The 26,136-nt window shown below is 38.7% G+C and overlaps 1 protein-coding gene across 3 annotated transcripts in view; it reads right to left on the minus strand.

The window, feature by feature from the left end:
* ADCY3 (adenylate cyclase 3) overlaps positions 1 to 26,136 on the minus strand; it is a 69,739-nt gene that overhangs the window by 37,374 nt on the left and 6,229 nt on the right. For all 3 annotated transcript variants that reach the window (XM_087960187.1, XM_026671514.2, XM_026671515.2), the window contains one exon: positions 5,406 to 5,555. In XM_087960187.1, the coding sequence (XP_087816313.1) occupies positions 5,406 to 5,555 (150 nt within the window). The remainder of the gene's footprint in view (positions 1 to 5,405; positions 5,556 to 26,136) is intronic.

A 26,136-nucleotide genomic window follows, 5' to 3' on the forward strand; every position in this document is an offset into this window, starting at 1 on the left:
AGCTGAAATCTTCATGTGCATGGAGGGGAGGGGAAATCCTTCAACAGGCTGCAGAAATGGAGCTGAAATCCTGAAGATTGTGAAAGCCTCACAAAGATTTCCCTCCATGCATGGAAGACAACTGACAATCTTTGGTGGGCTGCAGGAACATTTAAAACCAAAAAGGATGGCTGCTGGGAGGATCATGCAGAGTTGAAATCCTTGGGCAGGCAGCTCTTTTGTACCATCTGCTTAACAATCTGGGAAATTGCTTAATGACTGCCACAAGGAGTGCAGGTATTGCAGTACTACGCAAAAAATCACATTGCATTTTGCTTAATGAACATTTTTCTCAACAATCAAGATTCCAATTTCAATTGTGCTCATAAATCAAGGACTACCTTTATGAGTGTTGGAAGGGAGGGAGTAAAATGTCAGGGAGATGTTCTCCAGGGAAGAAAAAATGAAAATTAAAAAAAAATTTAAAATACATGTGGGAAGTATAAAGAGAAGTAGAATTACAGAAAAAGTAAAACAAATTTGTAGACCCAGTGTCAGCAAAGCTACTATACATACAGCCTTAGATTACTGAACAAAACATTTCTTTAAAAAAAACCACAATTTTGAATTATTAGGAGTGATGGGCTCCCATGCATTAAATAAGTTCAGCAAAGGCTAGAATCCCTCTGTTGAGGATACTTTTGCCTGAATACCAGCTGGAATAATCAGTCGGATTCATGTCCTAAATCAGAGGTTGCCAACCTTTTGGACCTCGGGGACCACCAAACTCATAATTTTAGATCCCAGGGACCACTAACTGGTTCTGTGGGTGTGGCCTAATTTGTGGGTGTGGCTTGATGGTTATGTGACTGGCATGGCTTGTATGTAAATATTATAAATATTTATATAAATATTGGATTTTTTATTAAAAAAAGAGCAACTTTTACCCAAAATCAGGCAAAGCAGGCAGGCAGATTGAGTTGCTCACAGAATCATTCAGTGATCTATCTATCTGCCATTGGCTAGCTCAGTCTCTCAAATTTGCTTGCCGTGAGTCTGCATTGAATTTGCTTTCAAGCAAATTTTCAGTCCTAAGGGAAGTTCGGCTGTACTTAAAAGCAGAGCCAACGATCTAAAGACTAGCTAGAAAGCAAGAAATCCAACCATTTCCTGCTTCCTAGCTAATCTAAATTTCCCCGCACAGCAGAACAGATGATGGTCGGAAAAAGTAAAAATAGCAATTTAGCAGGCAAGTTTACCGGGTAAGGAGTGAGTGGGCCATGTGGGCGGCGCAGCCTTGTGTTTCTGCACAGCCTGGATTAATTGCTTTGGGGGGATGCTCTGGGGGTGAGATTTCTCTGCAGCCCACCAAAATTTTCTCGCGGCCCACCCACCGGTTGGCGACCGCTGGCCTAAATGACCATTGCAACTTCTATGTCTCTATGAAAACAGAGTGAAGAAGGGAGGCCAGAATGCAGCAGTCTAACGGAAGTCAAGATTGACAAACTGCATCTCAGAAAGATGCCTGCTACAAGTCCCATATAGTTTATATATTATTATATATTATATAAAGTCTAAACAACCAAATCAACCGGTCTAATCAAACTATATATCAGAGACATGTCTGCCTTTATTCTCTTTGCTTGCCTATCTTAAAATCAAACCCAGAAGCTTTTATAATTTTCAGTGAAAATTCAGGAGAGATACCGGTAGGATAAATTTGTTGAACAGAGAAAACTCATCTTTATGCCTGGGCAACAAAGAAACCTTTCCTTGTTGCTCTCTGTATTGTTTTCTGATACCAACAGTTTGACTAATCTGGAAATATTTGCCTTTTGCTGTCTTGGAAATGGGTTGCCATAGTGACTCCATCTTACATCAAGGTTCAATTACAAGAAATGGACAGATCTGATTGGAACTGTGGGATGGAAGGAAAACAGAAACACTTTATTTTGTTAAAAGAGACGGAAGGAATTTCTTCTAATAGTCTTCTTTTCTCCTAATCTCTATCAGCACAAGTAAAGCATATATGTTAAACTGCTTGCAGTTTGAAATGAAAATGTTGTTTTGAATCTTTCAGTATGCATTCTCTTCATCCAGCAACGTGCTTGGCATGTTGTTTACAAGCCTCCAGGCAAAATATTATGCACTAAAAATGTTGCATTTTGAAACCAAACCGAGACGTATAATTCCTTCTCCATCTGCTCAAGGGTAGACTAGAATGTGTCTTGATCTTTAGGCATTTGGAGTAAGTTCTATTTTACCTCTGAAGTGAAACTAGATCTTAGTTAACAGCATCCTTGAATACAAAACACAATTATAGTTCCCATTCCCCAATACTGATCAGGATTTTCAACACAGGTGAGAGAAGTTTAAACATTTTCCCCCCATACTGCTGCCTTGCTGAAAAATCAGACTCTTACTCATTGAACTGCTATTTATCACCAAAACAGTTACTTACTTAGGCAAAATCAGAAGAGAATGTATAAAAGTCTTATAAAAGACCTCAAACGTATTGAAAAGATCTGCATAGTATAATGTAGAAAATTTTGGAATATAAATTTGAAATGAAACCACAACTATTAGGTATAGTCTGCAAAAAAATAACAAGAAATACCATAATTTAATGAAATCTAAATCTAAATTTAATTTATCTAAGGATAAATTTTGCTCAACACTGGGGAAAAAACTGTCAGAACAAACCCCAAAAACATGGAAGACTTGCAGAGATATTTTAAGCAGTTTCCCTTATTACAGTATTTCTCACCTATAAAGAGAAATCTTGCAAAACTAAGCTTTCATTGTTAAAGATATACTCTAAGAATTCCTATGAATGAGCTATCTTGACTCTCTTTTTCCCAAACAATCTAAATTTCACTATCTCTTGGTCCTCCCTCCTGAAAATCCATCCCAACAGAAAAATACAGTCCTGAAAATTGTCCAGTTGGGAACTTAAAACTGAAGAATGCACAGCAAGGGGAAAACTAACAGTATAACTGACACAATGGAAGTTTAAATAAATTTAAGCAGAAATGTTTCCCTTGCATACAATATATCAAGAAACATGATAATTATAACCACTTATATTCTGGTTTTTAAGAGAGCCAAACAAACATTGCAAATTAATAAATGTATAAAAAATCAATAATTTTTTAAAATTCCCTTTTTCTTTTTTACCCTACCTTTTAGTATTTTAACTTTTATTAAATTTGTTTCATCTAGCTTTTATTTCTTTTTATCAACATATATACACACCTACACATATAAGTAACAATACAATTATTTAAACTTTAAGTTCAACACTGAAACTACTATCATAAAATTAATACTTTAATGAATATAATGTTTTATATTCAACTTTGGATGAAAAATTAAATACTCTTACCCTTTGACATCATGGCAATTAATACTGACAGAACTTTTACATTTTTAGTTTAATACTTTGTGTTATTTAAATAATAGAATGTTATTTTTTAATCATATTATATAAACATCACTGCATTATAATCTGCAATGAAATAATATAATATATCCTGATTTATGACGTTACAATAAAAAGGAGGGAGGACAAGAAAAAAGTTGGAAGGCTTTAGTAGAAAAATAAAAGTGGAAGACTAATTTTGTCCCTATACTGTAGACCTAAACCAATTGATAAAGGTATCTTGTAGGTTTGTTTGTTTGTTTGCATTGAGGCAACACAAGCCTATCATCTGTCATGTCTATGAAAAAATATTGTGCTGTACGTTGGGAAGCAACATTTTAAACTGGTATCACTTTGCAGTATTTCTTAATGTGGTTAAATATATTGCATTAGTTTTTAGGACATAATTCTGCTGTGTTTTTACACCAGACCAACAAAAGACCTACTGACCTCTTTTGCAAAAGAACTTTCAGCTTTCAGATCTCACCCACGCTAAATTTTACCATTATTACTCATAATCACAGGAAAAAATGTTGTTGCCAACATTAATGCAGGACAAGGAACTTTATATGCCTCACCTGAACAATTTTAAATATTTTTTCTCTCCTGTCTCCAATATTCTGTTTGAGATTAACACACTCTCTCTCTCCCCCCCCTCCGTCCTTCCTTCCCCCCTCCCCATATAAATTGCTGATATACAGAAGTTTAACTGCAACATGTTTTTCTGAAAATCTAATATATTCATGTCAGAAAAAAATATTTTTAATTATAATCAGAGGTTCAAAACCCACTTTTTGAGCTATGAATGAATTATTTCTCTAGTTTTAAACTGCAAAAAATTCAACACATGAAAGATAATTCAGACTATATCAGAAAGAAAGATCTTGGTGTATCTTTATTTTAGCTCTCTATGTACCAGTTTATGGTGTTTGAAGATGAAGCCTATCAAACTAATTACATCTCATGTCTTTCTTAATTAGCCAGATTACTGGTGAGTTGAAAATGCTGAGAACAGCCAAGATACAACTCAGTTTTTTTATATAACTTGGAGCTTCCTTTTGAATAATTATTTGGAAACTATTGTTGGCTCAAAATGTATCAGTTCACTTACTGGTTGGCAAGGGTTTCTTTAACAGGATTCCATCCATATTATGAGTACTGCACTGGTTACCAATAGATTCAATACAATACAATTTCAATACAATTCAAAATATAAGTTTTAATTTTTATAGCTCTGCATGGCTTGTCTTCCAGCTACATTAGAAACCTTCAATCTAAATCCAACCTTCCTCTGTGCTCCATCTGAAAGGCATTGTTGGATTCAGCTCATCCTATCTATTCTATTTAATTCAATGGCGAGACCACAACTGGAGTCTAATTTAGCATCGGCTCACAAGAGAAGACAAGCTGAATGCAGAAGGAATATTCTGTCAAATTGAGGATTAATTTTATTCAGTTAGCCATCTTCATGAAGTTTCTGCTTCAAAAGCAGATTCTAATTTAGTTTTGGGAATTGCTCCGAATGAAAATAATTTGATTATTAAGTGCATTTTTACTGAGGGCCTGGAGAGGGTTATTCTTTGATAGCAGATACAGAGAAATGGGTTGCTATGGGAACAGCAGTGTCACCATAGCCTCTTTCTTGATTTCACTGAAAACAGCTAATCTATAATAGTATAAACAAGGAAGAATCCTCCCAATGAGATGAAAGCTTAAATGAGAAGTTCTGAACTCCAGGAAAGAGGCAAAATCCTCTGAATAGAAACTAACATGGCTCTCACAAGTGAGCTAGAATTGGGCCAGTAACTTTCTCAGAGATGGGCCCAGTAAATTTGATGCAAAAATAGTTCTGCCATGCACATTCATATGTACCTACATACAAATCTAGAAATCAAAAACTAAGAAAATGGGTTTTCTTAGATATTAAACTCAAGTTTTGAATTGCCCATGTGGATATGATCCAGAAACAAAATAGAAGCTGCAGATGGAACTCTTAGATTCTTACCTGCTGCTGACTTTGTTCCTCAAGGTTGAGCTTGACCTCCAGAGATTGCCGAGCTTCTAGGAAGGCTTTGCGGTGCTTGCGGTCTGCCATGTAGTAAGACATGATACCCACACAGATGGTGCACAGATAGATGGCAACATTGGATAACATCTTGAATGAAAAGGGGATAAATTATAGTTATCAGTCATCACAAGAGAAGTATTGTTGTTGTTTTTTCCTACAAATGGAGTAGGTTACAGGTGGCCTTCCAAACTCTGATGAATGGCAACTCCCATTAATCCTCTGCATTAGCCATATTGAAATACACTGGAAGTTTATATATTGCCCATTCCTTCTCCAAAATATACAGGTATGGAAGATGAGGCAAATGAGCCCCCTTTCTTATCCATATGAGAGCCTGCTATTGATTGTAGCATCCCCTATTACAATATTGCAGTGAAAGCAATCTTAGCATACTTTAGACTATAACTCCCATAACATTAAGCCAGCGTAAGGATCACAACTTCAATAAGTCTGGCCCTTATTGTTCAAAAAGCCTGAAGAGTTTCAGGTTGTTTACCCCTAGTGGACTATACAGATAGAAAACACAAACATCATTCTGAATAGAAGGGTTTCAATTCACATTCAGGAGTGGAAAGAATTAAACTGAATTTTAAAAAAGCATGACATTAGTTTATAAAATTGTTTTACGCTGAATAAATCAGATTCAGTTTTTCTCACAAGAGCAAACAGAATGCTCATCTCTTTCTCTCCTCTGAAAAAGGTTCTTTTCACTTAACTACCTCCCCATCTAAACCTCTCTATATTACATCATACTAGACTTAGGATATTCTGCCTACAAAATACAATCTCTACCACCAATTAATGTCCAGACTCTCCATCCAGTGAAATGGAATCAGTATTCTAAATATGGCCTTACCAGCGTGGTATAAACAATACTACTACTTCCTGCAGTCTTGATACTATCCATCTGTTGATTGCTAATCATTTTTTAAACAAACGGAAATATTGCAAGAGCAATTTGGATTGTCTAAAATTGCAAAATGGCAGTACATTGTGTACAGTACATGTTAAAATTGTAAAATGTCTCTTCATTTTACACTTTAGTGTAGATAGATTAACAACATCTAACATTCCCAAATTAGTATCAGTAGTGAAATATGTTTTGGATTATTCTAAATCTAGAGTTATAATAAGAAAGACCCTTTCAGGGTCAAACCAACTGTTCTTTCTGAAGATGTTTAGCTTCTGAGGTAACCTGCACCTACAGCTAAAAGAGCACATTAGGTCTCTACTGCCACCACTCCTTTGTTATAAACCATTTTCTCCCTTCCACACCAGCCTTCCTCTGGAGAACCAGGAGAGGGTTGAAAGGGAAATCCTCGCCCAATTTTAATCTAGATACAGAAGGGGAAATGTAAACTTGGGAATTAGTACCTCAGCCAAGCTGAAGCAGGTCAAAGAAAGCAACCAGTCAGGACTGGAACAAAAAGTCAACTTTAGTGAACATGCCAAAAAAATCTTCTAAATACATACAATCAGTGTTTAAAATTAAATGCAAAACATCCTAATGCAATTTTAACTATAGCCAAAACAGCTCGATCTCCCACCTTGACTGAGGTAAGCCCTTTTCCAGGATTCCAACCAAGTCTCTCCAAAAACTCCCCAAACCCTTCCTGTCCCAAACCTGACAGAACCTTCTTCTTTTCCTTTATTGGACCAACAGGGTGAAGTGACTCCTTTTGGGCACATCAGACTAGCTTTGATTTAAAGGGTCAGCTGCTCACCATTACAACAGTATTTTTAAAATAAATAACAGTTAAAGCAATGGAACAAAAATAAAAGGGAAAAAATTTAAAATGCACAATTTCCCAGATAGGAAAGTATAAAATGACATTTGGTTCCTTTATCTGGAGGGAAATCAATTCTGTCCTTTCTTGATTATCTAAATTATTATAGATTTTATGTGAAAGTTGTGTGTGAAAGTATTAGATGCATCAATAGAATCGCAGAATGTCAAAATGCTACATTCTAAAATTAGGTCTGCACTTCATGTGAACTAAATGAATATTTTCCCCACATATGTAAACACGTGGACAGTCATCTATCAGAGATGCTTTAATCTGAATTCCTGAACCTGCAACAGATTTGAGCTAATGATCTAAAATTCTAAATGGCCCCTTCCAACTCTGTGATTGTATGTGTTTTTAAAACCAATTTCTGAAGAGGGCATATCGGTTGCCAAGCTTTTAGGACAACATTTACAATTGTTACTAGGGTCAATTCCAACACACATTACTAATTTACCTCAGTTAATATCATAAATCATTTTATTCTGCCTTAGTAATATCCCAGCTCAAGTATCGTGTTCAGTTCTGGGCATCACACTTAAAGAGAAAGTGGAACAAATTCACAGAAAGACAACAAAGACAACTGAGGAACTAGAGACTATGCCCTAAGAAAAGAGGTTAGAGGTAATAGGTATGTTTAATCTTAAAGAAAAATGAAAGAGAGGCTCTTCACAGCATTCTACAAATAATTGAAAAAATGTCCTACAGAATCCTATATTAGGACTTATTTTCTACTATTCCAGAGTACAGAATATCAAATAATAGATCTCAGTTACAGGAAGGCATTGTTGGACTGAATGTTAGAAACAAAATCCTACTAGTAAGAGCAGTTCAACTGAAGACTGGTGACAGGTACTTTTTCATTGGTTCTGTACAAGCAGAGACTAGAAAGCCTATCCAAGATGCAGCAAATCCAACAAATAATTCAGATTCCTGCACACAACAAGAGATAAAATTAAATGGTCTTACTGACACCTTTCAACTTCATAATTCTATATTCCATTACAACAGTTCCTCTACCAACAATAATCCTTTCATTGTATAAAAGTAACATTATGACAGAGAAATCAGGAAATGGCGATGAATACTAGGCCTCTAATTATTATTATTATTATTATTATTATTATTATTATTATTATTATTATTATTATTATTATTATTATTTTGCAATTTTTCTGGCCTTAAAGTACTGAAAGTCACATTTCAAAAAGTCAAGGGTAAAGCTGCCTCAACACAAACTCTGATTTAATGTATTTTGCATATAATTAAAATTAAATACAAGTAAAATGTTTATTATCCAGTCATGTAATGAATACACTTCCTCTTCTGTCCCGCTGAAAGTTATAATTTGGTAACAATATCTGGAGTTTTTTGTGGACTGTAGCTAAGACATAAACGACTAAGGACTACAGCTAAGAGCTAAAAAACTCCCTGGGATTTCGTAGTACAGTACATCTCTGGTTTAAAGTTAAACCTTCAATAAAAATGAACAGTATAAATTCCACTTTGTAGTTGGGTAAGCAAAAGAAACAATGAGACCAAAACAGAAAATAGTAACACAAGAAGAAGAAGAAACTAACACCCAGATATCTCATCAGCAACATTTGAGATGCCATTGCTCTTAGGTCTTCATTAATGTGTTTTGGAAAAGAAAAAAGCATTGTCATTTCTCTAGCTACTTGAATATCAAGGGGCAAGAAGATGTCTGGGGAGAGCAACTTTTTACACACAGCTAGCATCCCATAACCACAGAGCAAACAGATTCCTATCTTAGGTCCAAAACCAAACCGTGTGTGGCTTGCATGACTGCTCCCGAAAGTTGCCTACTTTTAAACCTTTTATTTACATATACAGTCTTTAATGGACCGTGTACTTCTGAATGTTCCAACTATCCCGTTTTACCTCAACTGGTAATGAAATTATTCCTAGCCCACTTTCCCAATTGATGCCTTTTTGGTGTGTTGGACTGCAGCTCAGCCAATACACTTATCAAATCCAAAATCAGATCATTTCCCCATAACTATTCTAGAATGATTCATTAACATCAAAATGAAATATATCCTCCTAGATAAATATATCACTTATTAAAAATCAAAGAAATGTAAAACTACAAAAAAATGCAGCTTCATACACATATGCAATAGGGTCACAAGGTGGGTGGGAACATAAATCCTTAAACTTAAGTGTGGCCTCTGTCACCAGATGATTGTTCAGCACAGCACTGAGGATTACTGAACCAATTGTTAATAATTGTTTAAAATTATACAAATTAAAAAAGGAAAAATCTCCATGTAGTGAGGTTCTGCCTGACACTTTTTGAAAACAGAAGGATAAAATCCATCAAAACAATATTTCAGAATTCCTAAACTAAAAGACTGTGACTTATTTTAAAATAAGATGACTCTCTCATTCAAGTGCCTCTGAAAAACCATTTCTAAGAATAATCTGAGGGAAACCCATTCCATCTCCCACCCCCACTTTCAACACAATAATTCTCATGCATGTTCACCACTGACTTGCCATTTTTAACACTCTGGAGTTGTCATGACAACCACCTATGTTCTGAAGTACTGAAAATGTGCTGGCTTCAAGATAAATGTTAAAGGCAAGTCATTATATCATAACTTAGACCACAACAAACTTGTATTCATCTCTCTCTAGACATTCTTAATTATTATCAGAGAAGTGATGAAATTTTCACCTGGACTGCATATCCATAGCAAAAAAAATCTGTATGATGTTAGGGGAAAAAAGCATAATAGCTGTTTTTTTCAATTTGAAACGTATTCTTTCCATTTTATGTGTGTGTTTGTGTGTGTGTGTGTGTGTATAGAAAATATGACTTCAGCAATAGAGTGGTCAATGCCTGGAATGCACTACTTGACTCTGTTGTTACATCCTCAAACCCCTACTCCTTTAACCTCAAACTATCCACTATTGACCTCACCCCTTTCCTAAGAGGTGTATAAGGGGCGTGCATAAGAGCACCATCATGCCTCCCGTCCCTGTCCTATTGTCCCCATTTATTTGTACCTATTTCCTGTATTCTTACTCATGTTTATACTTATACCTGTTATCTTGTAAGCAATTGACAAATCAAATAAATAAATAAATAAATAAAGGTTCCTTGAAATGTTTGACCTGCAGGAATTAGTTGACGAACTTTTATCTATCCAGATGCAAAGCAATACAGGTAGTCTTTGACTTACAACATTTCGCTTTAGTGTTCAAAGTTACAACGGGTCTGAAAAAAATGACATGATCATTTTTCACACTTATGACCGTTGCAGCATCCCCATGGTCACGTGATTTACATCTGGATGCTTGACAACTGACACACATTTATGACAGTGTCTCGGGGTTGTGTGAACACCTTTTGCAACCTTCTGACAAGCAAAGTCAGTAGGGAAACCAAATGCACTTAAGAACCATTTTACTAATTTAACAATTGTAAGGAGATTCACTTAACAAATGTGGCAAGAAAAGTTGTAAAATGGGGCAAAATTCACTTAACAAATTTCTCAGTTAGCAACATAAATTTTGGGCTTCATTGAGGACTATCTGTAATTGCTGTTACTGAAGGAGTGGACTGCTTTCACAGATGATAGGTAGCCCTTCATTGAAGGCTTTCAAGCAAAGCTCTGACAGGCCTCTATCAGGGAAGTTTACAATCCAGCTAGCAATCAAACTAGAGTATATTCAAAGTTTCCTTCCAACTATATTTATTATTTATATTCTCATAGAATTAATGAAGCAGACACCATTCTTTACCCTACCCAGGGGTGGGTTTCTACTAGTTCGCACCTATTCGCTAGAACCGGTTGTTAACATTCTAAGCAGTTCAGAGAACCTGTTGTTAGAAGAAATTATTGGCCTAATCCTGTAAGGCAGGCAGGAAGGAAACATTCTGGTGTTGCTTAAAGAAACTTCCTCTCTGTTAACCCTTATTACATTCTTGGCAGGACTAGACTTCCTGTCTCAGGAACTTCTCTGGAGGTTTTTTTCCCTCCCTTGCTGGTACTTTGCTTGTGTGGAGTGACCACTCAAAATTACAATGGCATTGAAAAAAGTGACTTATGACCATTTTTCACACTTACAACTGTTGCAATATCCCCAGAGTCATGAGAGGCCAGGCAAAGAGATGCATGCCTCGATGTGAGTGATATTGAGTTGGCCAATAATATGACCACCAAGCCACGTCCACCCAGTCACACGACCACCAAGCCACGCCCACCAATTAAGCCACACCCACAGAACCAGTTGTTTAAAAATTTGAATCCCACCCCTGACCCTACCCATGTATTAATTTTCCAGAAATCCTGAGAGATAGATTAGAAAAACAGGAAGTTGCCATACTGCTATCAGTCCAGTCAAGTATTAACTACAGTGATAACCCTTTAGGGTTTCAAACAGGAATTTTTCTATTTGTCTTCTATATACTACTTAAACTCTCATGCCTGTAACCTTTAACTGGGTGAAAACAGTGCATCGTAGGGCAACATTTTTTGAACCAAGTACCTCAACTGGGCTAACTTACAGAATGTGTCCAGTATCTGGATCCGTAACTCCTGTCAAATTAAAAATTGGCAAACTTTATAAAACATTTTATGACATAAAAATGATCATACAAAATATCATAAAACATTCTGTCTATGCAGTACAGTTCGATATGGGCCATTTTCAAGATAGTTACATCTCTGAATCTCTCCCTGAATTTTTGAGAGCTTTTCAAGTACATTAGAAGCTCTGCCATTATTGAAGGCATTAAGTTAGGTTCAGAAAGACTAGTTAGCTCAAAAGTCACCCATCACTAAATTCAAATAAATCATGTTAAACCATCTTTTTTTTGTTTAACAATAGTTTTAAGATTAAGCCATAATTATCTGGGTTCATATATAAGCTGTAAATCATGGTTTAGGAATCTCAGTGATTGAGTGCATACATGATTCAATGACACTATGACAAATGAACATATCAAAGAGTTCCATGGCTGAGAAGATTTTAACCTAGCTTCTAACTGTCCAAATCCATCAGTGGCCTCTATTATATCTCATGTCTTATTGCTACAGCTCAAACTACTAAAGGTTATATAAGGAACCATAGATATACTATAATGCATTGTCATTTTGTTTAATCTAGTTAAACTTTGGCCTTCTGAAAGTTTATGATTGAATGCCTGACACCAGTCTAGTTGCATAACATTTTAGTTTTATTCTAGAAGAAAACATTTGCAAATCTTATTGTGAGGATGACCACTAATATGAATGGTTTTATAAGGAGATGAAACAAATATATATGAGGATATGCAAAGTAAGAGTGAATATTCCTAGGATACCAGGTTTCATTCATCTTCCTGACTTTACCTTCCAGCCTTTCCACCTTGATTCTGCTAATTTTCCTGAAATAAGTATTCTGGGACAGAAAACAGTTGGAGGTATTCCAGAATATTCTAGTAATTCTTAGAAGGGGCAATTTTATACATTATATAATGAAGAAAAATGTATCAATGGCCTTTGCTCATGATATCTCAGTGGACACTATATGCTCATTTATCTCTACGTGAATGTCAGATGCTAAAAACAATGGTAAAAAATAACTATTATTCTGATGCTGTGATAAGCCACTCCAAGAAGCAAGATGCTGGACTTCAATGTATTTTCATCTATGTAATAATTAAGGCCAGCCTTCCGACTGTAATCTTGACTTGCTATGAAAAACAAATTAGAACACAAAAGAAAGTGACCTTGAGATGGCAATCAGAAAGAGCCAAGGGCTTTAACTACCAACTTCTAAAAAAAAGATAAAAGATAAAAGTAAAATAAAAAATGAACAGACTGCCTTAATGAACACAACATCCATTTTTTGAAATATCTATACAATGTGAATCAGAGTACTATATATGTCTGAATGTAGGTTTTTTGTTTATTTATTTTTCATTTATGTTCTTTTGGGAACAAAAATACCCTTCACTAAGGTCTCCCCTCATCCTCACTGAAATAACCAGAAAAAGAGGTTGGGCATACAGACAGCATTTTGGTCAAGTGACACCTGAATTCAAGCCACCTTAGTCCAGCACATTAATCTGGGGATAAGCAGTGTGGAATAGACCTGCATGTTCTACTACAGTGATGGTGAACCTTTTTGTTGTGTTGTGCCAAAATCACCCTGTCGTCCCGTCCCCCGTCCCCCCCCGCGCATGTGTGTGCAACAATCCCCCTTACCTGCACTGTGCATGCGCGTGCCTCCCAACTGATTTTCGGCCTGTTTGAGGCCTTCTTTGTCCTTCTGAAAGCTCGAGGGAAGCCTCTGCAGCCTCCAGAGGCCGAAAAACAGGCCTTCCGGAAATGCCCGTTTTCAACCTCCAGATGGCCTCTGGAGCCCTGGGGAGGCCGTTTCACCCTCCCGGTGGCTCGAGGGAAGCCTCTGCAGCCTTTGGAGGCTGAAAAACAGGCCCGTTTCAGCACTTCTGAAAATACCGGCTTCCCACGAGCCCCCGGGAGGACGAAAAGGGCCTCCCCCAGGCTCCGTAGGCTGAAAACAGGCACTTCTGGTATTTCCAGATGCCCATTTTTCAGCCTCCCGAGGATGCAGGTAAGTTTGGCTGGGGCTTGCGTGCCCGCACAAATGGCTCTGCGTGCAACCAGTCAGTGATGAGGAAGAGAAACTGCCTTCTGCATTGATCCAACAAAACATAGGGCACATAAAAGGCAGGAACAGAGAAGGTCAGCCAGATTACTCATGAGGAGAAAGCCTCGCCCTTCTTGGTGGGCTGCATCGGAAGCTGGCTATTTAGCCCAGCCAACAGATGGAGCCGATACTGAGAACAATGTGCTCATATTTCCTTGCTGTGTGTTCTTGCCTTGAACTTTGGATTGTGTCACTTCAACTGTTTCCTCTGCCCGTGGATTTGCCTTTGTCTTTGCCTTGGGAACTTGCTTTTGCCTAGTGGACTGGACTTATCTTGCCTTGAGGACTTGTGTTGGCTTCATAAGCCGGTGGAACTCATAGAGGTTGAGCTGGTGCCGGCACAGGGAATTGCTAAGGAATACAATTCAGGTTTGGGAGCCTTAATAAAGACTCCTTATACCTGTGGTGTGTGTGTGTGGATGATTGGGCCAGCACAATTATAGGAAATTTATGCAAAAATCACATAATGGTACCCCCTGCTTGAAAAGTTAGTTATTCCACTATAATCACTTTACTGCATTAACTTTCAACAACCCCCACACTGAATTTACTGGGATCATAGAAAGTGACATCCCAATCTTCATTCAAGGACTTGTCACTCTTCAAACTAATATATCTCCATGTATATGAAGGAGATATCGAATGGGGAAGGATGGGATGTTCATTTCCAATTCTTTTTTACTGCTACCGGTATCAGAGAGCTTTCAGCCTTATGTGGTAAATGTACTATATAAAAATAACCAACATATTCTTGGCATGCCCACCTTTATGTAATCCAAATAGTACTATCAGGTTACAAGAGGATATTCCTAAGATTGTTAAAATAATAATAAAAAGTAATGAGAAACCTCTACGCATATTGATATTCAGTGAACACAACATGCTGAACATCTGTGTATGTGTGCACAACGTCTGTGAACATCTGTGCATGTGAGAACAAGGAAGCTGCTGAATGGAATAAAGTATCCTGGGAGCAGAGCACAGGCATCTAGAATCCCAAATACAAATTCTTCATGTTGCAACCTAAAGCTGCAAAATCAGTTTATACTCTGTAAAGCGTATATGCAAATATAGCATGAAAATAACAGCATTAAGATTCCTGTGGTGAACTGTCTTCCACTGTGATTTGGAAAGACTGTGAAAACACCAGCTGCCAAGCACCAGCTCCTCTCCTCTCAAATAAATAACTGTCAGACCCACATAACATGGGATGAAATCAAAAGGTCTTGTTCCTATGGAAGATTGGAAGCACAGCAGTCCTAAAATCATCCATTGGCTTTGCATGTTATTATTGTGTACACTTTTGACTCAGGAGGCAGACAGTTCCCTGCGGATACAGTTCAGGGCTTCAGTTGCCTGTGTTAAACACAAGCAATTAGCTTTAAAGAGGGCAGGGAGACAACGTGTCTGCAAACAAACAAACCCCGACAGCAGAGAAGCAGCACAAAGGGAAAGAAAGACCAGCAGGGCTGATGATTCCAAACATATCCTGTAACATTCATGTAACCTAAATATAGGTAGCTTTTGACTTATGACCACAAAGGAGCCCAACATTTATGTTGCTAAGTGAGACATTTGTTAAGTGAGCTTTACCCCATTTTACGACTTTTCTTGCCATAGAGGTGAAGTGAATCACTGCAGTTGTTAGGTTACTAACCTGGCTGTTAAGGGAATCTGGCTTCCCTATTTGACTTTGCACATCAGAAGGTCACCAAAGGTGATAACATGACCCTGGAATATTTCAACCATCATAAATATGAACCAGTTGCCAAGCATCTGAATGTTTATCATGTGACCATGGGGATTATCATCTAACCAACATCTTAAGTGTGAAAAAAGGTCATACGTCACTTTTTTCAGGGCCACTGTAACTTTGAACAATCATAAATAAACTGTTGTAAGTCAAGGACTACCTGCAGAGACATAAATTCCTCTGAATAACGTTGCACTGAACAGGCCAGGAAGCTCCTCACAGAAAAGGTTATAAAATCTATGAAGCAAAAGTGGCAGAATTTTAAGCTACACAACAATGAATGTTTTTCTGGCAAATCAATGTGATGCAGGACTGAATTAACTGTTTATCATTAATGAGCTACCTGGAACAGTTTCAGTGTGGCTTAAAACCAAAGTGCCTCTGAGCATGTAAAACAATTCATTCAATTATATCATACTCTACCATGAGCCTATAAGCAATGTTTTTTAAAAAATCCAATTTGTTCATTGATTTCAGAACATATCAAATCTCAGAGCTATCCTACGGAACAGACTGAAAGACTTTAATGAAGATCCCTCTCTGCCTCTCAGAGAATTACAGTTCTAGTTTTCCTTAGCACAGAGCTTATATAGACTTTAAAGTAGTGTGTGCCAACAGGGTAAATATATACAAGGCTACCCTGGTATCAAACTGGGAATTCCTCTGAGATTTTCCACAGTTTATTAAGTATACCTTCCAACAGCGATCAGCGCGGTTTTCTCCTGATGAACATCACTATGTGCTCTTGTTTGATGGCAATGGGTTTAATGGCTAAAATTCATTAATCCAGAATGTTGGTGATATGAGTGACCTCATGAAATCATTATGCAAAGAGTTTTTATTGTGAAGTTTCTTGAAGGACACCAGGTTTGCAGGCATCATCTACACTGAGTATCACTTGCTTAGCCTTGGGAGGAGCAGGGTGCTTTATTCACTTTTATTATGGAATTTACAGGTTTCAAATCCTTAGAACATCTGTAGCTTGCAGCTAATCTGGGGGGAGGAATGGAAGGAGGAAGCAGTGCAATTAACTTTGGGATAAGAGAATCAAACAGACTGTCCAGATCTGATCCTTATCTCCTTTGCTCACTCCTCAACTGCCATTTTTGCTTATACACCCAGGCTATTAATATTACCTCCCTAGAGGGAACTTTCCAAAGGTTTGTATAACAATTATAATAATAATAAAGTGGTTCAGCAAACAATGTTTATTTCTGAACATTATGTTCCTCTTTTTCCATCTGGGGCATGCTGCGTTGCCAAGGTTTTCCTGGCTAGGTACTTCCTGTACCATCAAAATGATCAACACAGAGAAAACCAAAAAGCAACTTGCAAGACAGTCACTGTAAGAGCTGGGTCACCCAGATGCATTTCAAATTGGGAGTGGAGTGCCTCTTTGCTTCAGTTGTAAACTCTCACTTGTTGGTTAATGTAAATGTAGAAAAACTTCATTTTTATATAATCTATTTACTCAATTTCAGTAAATCTAGCCACTGTATAAAAATGTATATTTTACACATTCATAGATCACTTAAAAACAGCATTACATAGCCAATATTAACATCCACCAATATTAGAGAAACATATATGCCATGTGAGATCACATATTAGTCTTTAAGAATATTCTTTGGGTAACACAAGTGGAGATACATCAAACAGAAGGGCCAGATTTGGTTGCTATTAAAAAGTATGTTCTTGGACTCTTAGCTTTTTCATTCAAATTCTATGTAATCTGCCTTGAAATATGGATTTATATTCATTTTTCAAGATTAAAGGCAGAGTACAATCTACATATTACTCAGAAATAAATCCAATGAGTGACTTCAATGGTCTTCTCTAGTAAATAAATATTTACTAGTATTCTATTTTTGTTACAGGAGATTTGCAGATGACGAGACTTAATAATAGTAAAGAAGTTTTAAAAGAAAGCATGAAAATTATTTTTTGCAAAATAGAATTGGAAAATGAGAAAAACAACCATGCTTAGCAAATTGACAATTGATGGTAAAAAGGTGGTGATTATATATCATTTCATTTTAATGAATTCAACAAAAGATAGAACGGACTGTGTGCTGGAGAAAGAAGGAAGAAGATTAAATCCTAGGGAAGAAGGCAGTAACAAATTTATACAAGATGATGAAAAATAAGGACCTCCAGATCAGCACAAATTCCTGAAACTTCAACCCAAACCATGGCATCACATACTGTTCATTAACATATCCTGAGACAACTCTGTAGACGCCTTTTACACCTCCAACCATCAATACTATCCTTCCTTAAAACACATTGTTTTTCCTGCTACCATTCATAAAACAAAATCCTGATTTCTATTGTTTCTTTCACTAGAAAATCTCTTTAGTCTCAAGACTGGACTAAAACATTTTTCCTATTGAAGCAGTGGAGCTCAAATCAAATCAAATCTTTATTATGGCCATAAATCAGCTTACAACCAGTAGAGTAATTATCCCCCTGCCAGCACCAAAGTGAATTGTACTTAAGTCTGGGGAAATGATTTGAACTTGTGCTGTAGAAAACTTAATAAATGCCTTCCCCATGTAGAAGCACTGTAACAACCATAACATATTATGAAGTAATGATTTTCTACTCTTTCATGACTCCCAAAATCAGCCTTAGCAGGTGTCTCATTTTGATTAATAACAGAGACAATTCCCCCACTTTTATTGCCATTAAACCTAAACACTTGTAATTTCAACAGAATGCATGTTTCACTACTTCTGATTGCAGGAAGCTGGTCTCATACACTACTTGGAAATTCTTCTAGTGTGTGTTTTACTAACAATATTGGGTCTTGTTATTAAATACATTAGCATCTACTAGTTTCTTTCCAGAGACAGTTCAGGATGTTAGAACTACCTATAAAGGACTTGCTTCCACATGCATGAATCTGCTGAAGAACTGTTTATCTGGTGATCTCACTGTTAACAGTATGGGAGAGAGCTTCATTTATGGCAGCATTACTTTTCTCCTCTTTGATTAATTTTAATTATGTTTTAAATGCTTTTAGTCCCATTTGGCTATTGAATGATTTTAAATATATTAGCACTGCTATCTGTTCACAAATAATTTATCTCATTCATTATTTCATTGCTTTTGTTATTTTTGTTATTTTAAAAATTATAAATTATTCTCAAGTTTTAAACTAAGTTACTTACACACACACACACACACACTCATCATTTCTTCTATTGAGGGAAGGTGGTTGTTTAACTAGTTAGAGTTGAGTCACCTTTTCTTAGTATTTCTAATATAAAGCCAACAGAATATGGCTGCCAACACAGCATCAAAAAGGAAACTCTAAACTATAGGCACTAACCACTATGTTGCCCAAAATTATTAAATTGGTGAATTTAATACATTAAAAAGCCAAATGATTGGGGGGGGGGGTCACTAACTTGTCTCTTTATTGGCAGGAACAAAACAATCAGCAAAATTAACCAGGAATATGGAAATGGTAGACTTGTCTCTATTGATAGATCTCTGATGATTTGCAATAGATCTTCATTAACCTCTGACGAGTAAGCAACAGCAGAAATAAAAGAAAAGAAAAAGAAGATGCAAAACTCCTTTCTGGTTGGATATGTGCTAAGTCACCTACCAGACTAAGCTTTTCTCATATATAAAACAGAAATATTTATTGGTTCCTCTGGCCAAATCATTCTAGAATTAGTCTGATTCATGAGAATTCAAGAAATAATATAATTTTATGGACAGTTCATGCATATGAATGATACATACCGTGTTTGTCACAAAATAAGGCTGGGCCTTTTTTTTTTTTGACCCCTGAAAAAACGGCTAAGCCGTCTTTCCGGGGGTGACTTAATTTCCTCCCCCACCTAGAGCGGCCCATACGCACGTATCTCTCCACGAGGCCGTTTCTATCGGCCGACGAAAGCTCCCCAAAGGCAGAGTCCCCAGCCGCTTCAGGGAGAGACATGGCTGCCCATGTCCCCTTGACTTTAGGCAGTCTCTTTTGGGCAATGGAAGCTCCCCAAATGCAGTCACCAGCCACTTCGATCGGCCGATAGAAGCGGCCTCGGGGTGAGCGCACACACACACTCCCTTGCCGCGAGGCTGCTTCTATCAGCAGACGAAAGCTCACTTGAAGGCAGAGTTCCCAGCCGCTTCGGGTGAGGCATGGCTACCTGTGTCCCCTTGCCTTTAAGCAGTCTCTTTCCGGCGATGGAAGCTCCCAAATGCAGTCACCAGCCACTTCGATCGGCCGATAGAAGCGGCCTCGGGCGAGTGCACACACGCACACTCCCTTGCCGCGAGGCTGCTTCTATCAGCAGACGAAAGCTCACTTGAAGGCAGAGTTCCCAGCCGCCGGGGTGAGGCATGGCTACCTGTGTCCCCTTGCCTTTAGGGCAGTCTCTTTCGGGCGATGGAAGCTCCCCAAATGCAGTCACCAGCCACTTCGATCGGCCGGTAGAAGTGGCCTCGGGCGAGCAGACACACACACACACTCCCCTCGCCGCGAGGCCGCTTCTACCAGCCGATCAAAGTGGCTGGTGACTGCATTTGGGGAGCTTCCATCGCCCGAAAGAGACTGCCTAAAGGCGAGGGGACATGGGCAGTTACGCCACGCCCTGAAGCGGCTGGGGATTCTGCCTTCAAGGGAGCTTTCGTCTGCCGATAGAAGCGGCTTCGCGGTGAGGGGAGTGTGTGTGTGCGCTCGCCCCGAGGCCGCTTCTACCGGCCGAAGTGGCTGGTGACTGCATTTGGGGAGCTTCCATTGCCCGAAAGAGACTGCCTAAAGGCAAGGGGACATGGGCAGCCACGCCTCGCCCTGAAGCGGCTGGTGACTCTGCCTTCAAGGGAGCTTCTATCGGCTATCAGGGTATTCTAGCCTAGGCTACCTGCAGGCCACTCCTAAAGGCAAGTTTTCTCCCCATCCTCCCCGCCCTTCCCACCCATTTCTCTTCACCTCGTGTAGTTCTAACAAACGATGTGAGAAATGGCGGGGAAACGCATGGTTTAAATAGGCCTAAATTTTGGGGGCGGGGCTTAATTTCACCTCATGCCTAGAAATCATGCTGGGCCTTCCTATTGGTGGAGGCCGTATTGTTGGAGAAACACGGTAGATGCAATTGGTGACTAGTCCCACTCTTGAATCATTTCCACCATGCTCCATCTTGCTCTCACCACAAATATTTTCATTTTAGTTTATGGTCAAGCAACCTACCACAATTGTATCAGAAACTTTTGGGTTCTGATAAAAATCCTAAATCTGCCTGTCCCTTAACTAGAAGCATGAAGTCAGATTTAAGTTTCCATTTTTTCTGAAATGTATTTCTTCTGACACATTTCCCATTTCCCCCACTTCTGCTCTGTGAGTTTGGTTCTAGTTTTCTTTGGGACCCTTCCTGCTTACAATCTTCCATTTTTCTACCGTTCTGTACCTCCTGCCTTCTTAGAAACCTTCCTTTTTTTCTCCCAGCCTTTCTACATGTGCTGCCTCTGGTAACTGGAGCAGAGCTGCTCAATCAGTGGCAAAGATGCTTCTGCCTGCCCCTGCTCTCTGGGAATTTAGCCAAACTAATCCCTGCTGTCACTGCAACTCTACAACTATTTATTGTACTGCAACACAACAGAGTTAGCATGCAGGGTTTAGCTTCTTCTTGATGTAGGTTGCAGATTTTAGTTTTTTCCATGATGTAAAATTTGGGTAGCATCTCAGTTTATTTGTTTAAAAAGAGCAAAGTATACAGCCATTGCTCTAAAGCATATGTCAGCCTTTTTACAAGTAAATTACATTACCTTTTGTGAATTGTCACAGACAAAATACATAAATCCCAAGATAATCTGTCAAGTGTAAAAAAAAATACTTTAAAGAAAACAGAAGGACATTTCACGGGTTGAAATTTATATGTATATATTCATTTTGAAGTATTATCGTTTCTGAGATGCAGCTAGATTGTCATTTTTAAACTATTACAGAAACGGTAGAATGCAGAACTCAGATGCATAGAAAGCAATGTCATTTTTCATCTGACCACCTGCTTGCCTTCAATTTAATGAAATTAAACTGACCATGGTTTCCCATCTGAGACCATGATTTCCCATCTGTTGTACAGTTTCAAAATGCAGGTTTTACAGAAATTCTTTATGGGCAAAAACATAGAGGTGTGAGCTCCAAAGAGGGGAAACTGGCAGGTGCACCAGCTGTACAAAGCTCTATGACTCCAGAAATAGCAATAAGCATACTATACCTGGCTGGTGACATACTCATATCTTTAATGTTAACATCTACAACTGCTATGAACAACCTAACTGGGGGTGAGGGGGAGATTCTTAAACTGCAAACTATTGTCTCACACACAGGAATGATGACTTCTCCTGAGAGCTGTTCCGAGCATCCAGGTATGGGAAGTGCTCAGCCTGTCATTCGACAGGCTGAGCTGATTTTTGAGGACACTCCTCCTCCTCCTCCTCCTTGGAGCTCCTCCCAAGTGTCCCCAGTTTTTGCTCAGCCTGTCGTTTAGGCTAGATGTGCATTCCTCACCAGGATCATTAGAAAGCCAAAAACAGGTTTCAAGAGACTTCAAAATTATTTTTCTGATTTTTCTAAAGGATTTTCCCTTTTAAAACAGTGATCCCCAACCTTTTTATGCCGTGGCCGCCGGCATCAGCTGGATGCCGCCCGGTACGCATCAGCTGGGCGCTGCCATCTTTTTGATGAAAAAGTGCTTCCGGTGAGGTCACCGGAAGCACTTTTTCATCAAAAAGATGGCGGCGCTAGCGCTCGGTGAGCTTTTCTGGGTAGAAATGGCTTTCTACCCGGAAAAGCTCACGAGCGCTGCGCCGCCATCTTTTGATGAAAAAGTGCTTCCGTGAGCTTTCTACCCGGAAAAGCTCATCGGAAGCACTTTTTCATCAAAAAGATGGCGGCGCCAGCAACCAGCGGCCCGGTAGGACTTGTTCCGCGGACCGACCGGTCCGCGGACCAGTGGTTGGGGACCCCTGTTTTAAAACACTGCTTGCCGACTAGAAGTTTTACCATTATATTTGAATGTACAGCAAGGATGAATCACATGTCATGACCTAGAATGAGTTTTAGGCAAAATCACAGGTCTTTTAAGCTTGCCACTTTTAATCTGTGGAACCATTTTAACCCATTACATTGGCCCGTCCCATCCGGTTAGGCAGGGAGGGTATTTTGCAGACCCCATCAGCTGAAGAATTTGAACTGGTGCGGTCCAGAGACTCTTTCTGCCATTCCCCCTCCCCCAGGGGTGGGATTCAAATTTCTTAACAACCGGTTCTGTGGGTGTGGCCTAATTTGTGGGTGTATCTTGGTGGTCATGTGACTGGGTAGATGTGGTTTGCTGACTGGGTGTGGTTTGGTCATCATGTGACTGGGTGGGCATGGCTTGTATGTAAATATTATAAATATTTATGTAAATATTGATTTTTTTATAAAAAAGAACAACTTTTACCCAAAAGCAGGCAGGCAGATTGAGTTGTTCACAGAATCACAGATTCACTTAGAGATCTATCTATCTGCAATCGGCTATCTGAGTCTGTCACATAAAATTTGCTTGCAAGCAAACTCACAAAATTAACTCACAACACACCATGTATGTAAATATTGGAATTTTTTTTATAAAAAAGAGCAACTTTTACCCAAAAGCAGGCAAACCAGGCAGGCAGATTGAATTGCTCACAGAATCACAGATTCACTTAGAGATCTATCTATCCTGATATCCTGAGTCTGCACTGTAAAGCTTCAGTCCTAAGGAAGGTTCGGCTCTGCTTTTAGATTACCTAGAAAGCTAGAAGTCCAAGGATTTCTCGCTTTCTAGCTAATCTAAATCTCCTGCCAGAGCAGAACAGCTGGTGGTCGGGGGGGGAAAAAAGGAAAAATAGCAACTTACCAAACCAGGCAAGTTGGATGGCTCACATACCAGGTAAGGAGTGAGTGGGCGAGGAGGGGCAGGGCCAGCCAGTGGAACGATTTGCCGGTTCTCCGAACTGGGGACAATTGTGTGTACAGCGTTTGCAAGAAATCATCAGCTGTGCTGCCTAGACAGTTGACAAGCACTGCGCTGGGGTGCGTAGCATTTGAAAATCCTCGTTTCCTGCTTTTTCAACCTCAGCTGTGCTGGGCAAAGTCGCTGAGGAGGGAAAAGCAGGGAATAAAGGACAGCCTAGAGCCCGGTTCGGTGTCAGCTGCTCTTCGCAGCTACAGGTTCTATAGAACCGGGGCGAACTGGTAGCATCCCCCCCTGCCCTCCCCATGTTTTGAAACATTCTCCTCTATTCTAAAACCATAAACAATAAGAAATATAAAACAATTTTGGAAAAGAATGATGATAGCCATTCAAAACAACATTCCCAGATTGTGTAAAAAAAATAATCTGTTTGGGGGAAAATTGTCTAGAGTGATCTGTTTGTAATAATGCACGATATCCTGAACATGACTAGCAACAGAATATTCTAGATATTTAGTATTCTGGGAAGGCCTAAAATAAATAATACTGTGGTTTTTTTCAGGATGCTAGCTGCCCAAGTAAGGATATACTACTGGACAAAACAAGTTAGGACTAAGAAAAAATGTGTAAATCCAATTCAGTTTTCTCCCTAGAGAATTCATTGTTTTTTTTAAGAGTACTAAGTTTATAATCATAATTATACCATCACCGTTCTCATCTTACTTTTCAATATGTTATTTTACATCCATATTCTACAGTAAGCTGACCTATTTTCATAGCCAGTTGACAGCAGATTTGTTTCTTTTTCTTCTGTAATAGACTTCTGTTCTAGTTAAAAAGAAAAAAAAAACCCCATTTCAGCTCGGAATTATATTTACTGTGATTTTTGTGCATTTAAGGCACCAAGCAACAATGTGCTTTAGGGAATTTGGTAACTTATTTCAGAAAATCTAATCCATATCCTTACTTATCTCGTAGCATGGTTAACACCAAGTCATAATGAGAGATAGCCCTAAATAAACATCAACAATATGGAAACATGGAAATCACTGGTTCAACAGATGCTTCTGCATTTCTCAAAAGATGTTTCATGAGTGGAAAAATATTTTGCTGGGCTATTTGCCCTTGAGTGATATGATTAAGATGTCACAACCTTGGTGCCATTTTGCTCTATGAAAGACAGAATTCCATTCATGCCAAATGAAGGCCACTTCTTACACATAACACATTTATCTCTGTTTGAGCGTAAGAGACTCCAGGACTATATATAGTGCTCACTGAAGCTGCAGAATATCTCTGACAATTTACATAATTCATTCACCACTAATACAACAACTGTGCTAAAGAATGGCCCAGAGAAACCCAGGTGGTTTTGCTTCAAGGGAGTTCTTCATTAATAAAGGAATAATTATTGAGGAATATTTGGTACCTGCAAACAACCATAACAGATCAATTTTTCTGCCTATGCCTGACTTTTACAAAGAACCCTTAACTGCCTTCATCTTGACAATATCAAAACTTTGTTGCACATATCCTCTTGCAAAATTCAAATATGAGGCTTTTCAAGGATTATCACATTGCATCAGAGCTACCTGAACATTAGTTACTTGGACTTTTATATTGAAAAAAAGAGTTTCAAATTCTCCCATTGCCCATGGCACTTTTTCTTGTATATGGCATTTTCATTTCTGCCTTGTTTGAAATGTATGTAACAACAATGGCAGCTGTAGCTATTGACAAAGTGTGGATTGTGGGCAAATTGCTTCAAGGAGACATTTCCTCTCAGTGAGACACACTCCACTCCACTGATGTAGCAAAACACCCCACAAGTGCAAATGGTTCCACCTTGATGAAGAGCTAAGTTCACCCAATCTACCTCAACTAGCCAATGTGCCTGGTAAACAGCAGTGAAAGGAAGTAAAGCAGCTGCTCCAATCCATGAATGAAAAGCACGGCATAATTTCATAGATGACAAAACTAGCTGCCTTGGTTCCATGCAGCTTCTGAGTAAAATTCAAAGTGCTGGTAATATCTATAAAGCCCTGTATGACATATAGGGCCTTGCCCCAATTGTCTCCTATCGTTTCTGCCTGCTCAGTATGTTTTGGCAGAGTAGGTGTGCTATGGAGAAATTTCTTGACAGTGAAAACAATCAAATAGTGCAGGGGTGTTAAACTCGCGCCCGCAGGCTGGATGTGTCATGTGCTGGCCCCGGCCCCGCCCAGTTTAGCGAAGGAGAAAAAAGTCCCAATATATCACTTGACACCGCGAGTTTGACACCCCTGAACTAGTGGAACAACTTGCCATCAAAAGTTGTGGGTGCTCCATCACTGGAGGTTTTTAAAGAAGAGATTGGATAGGCATTTATCTGTATAGGCTCTCCTGCTTGAGTAGGGGGTTGGACTAGAAGACCTCCAAGGTCCCTTCCAACTCTGGTGATGTTCTTTTCTGTCCCGTTCCATTTGTCATCTGGTGGGGTTGAAGTAGCA

The sequence above is a fragment of the Notechis scutatus genome, chromosome 1, assembly GCF_049901735.1.
Source record: "Notechis scutatus isolate UNSWTSFEM ecotype Mainland chromosome 1, rNotScu1.2, whole genome shotgun sequence".
Taxonomy (NCBI): Eukaryota; Metazoa; Chordata; class Lepidosauria; order Squamata; family Elapidae; genus Notechis; species Notechis scutatus.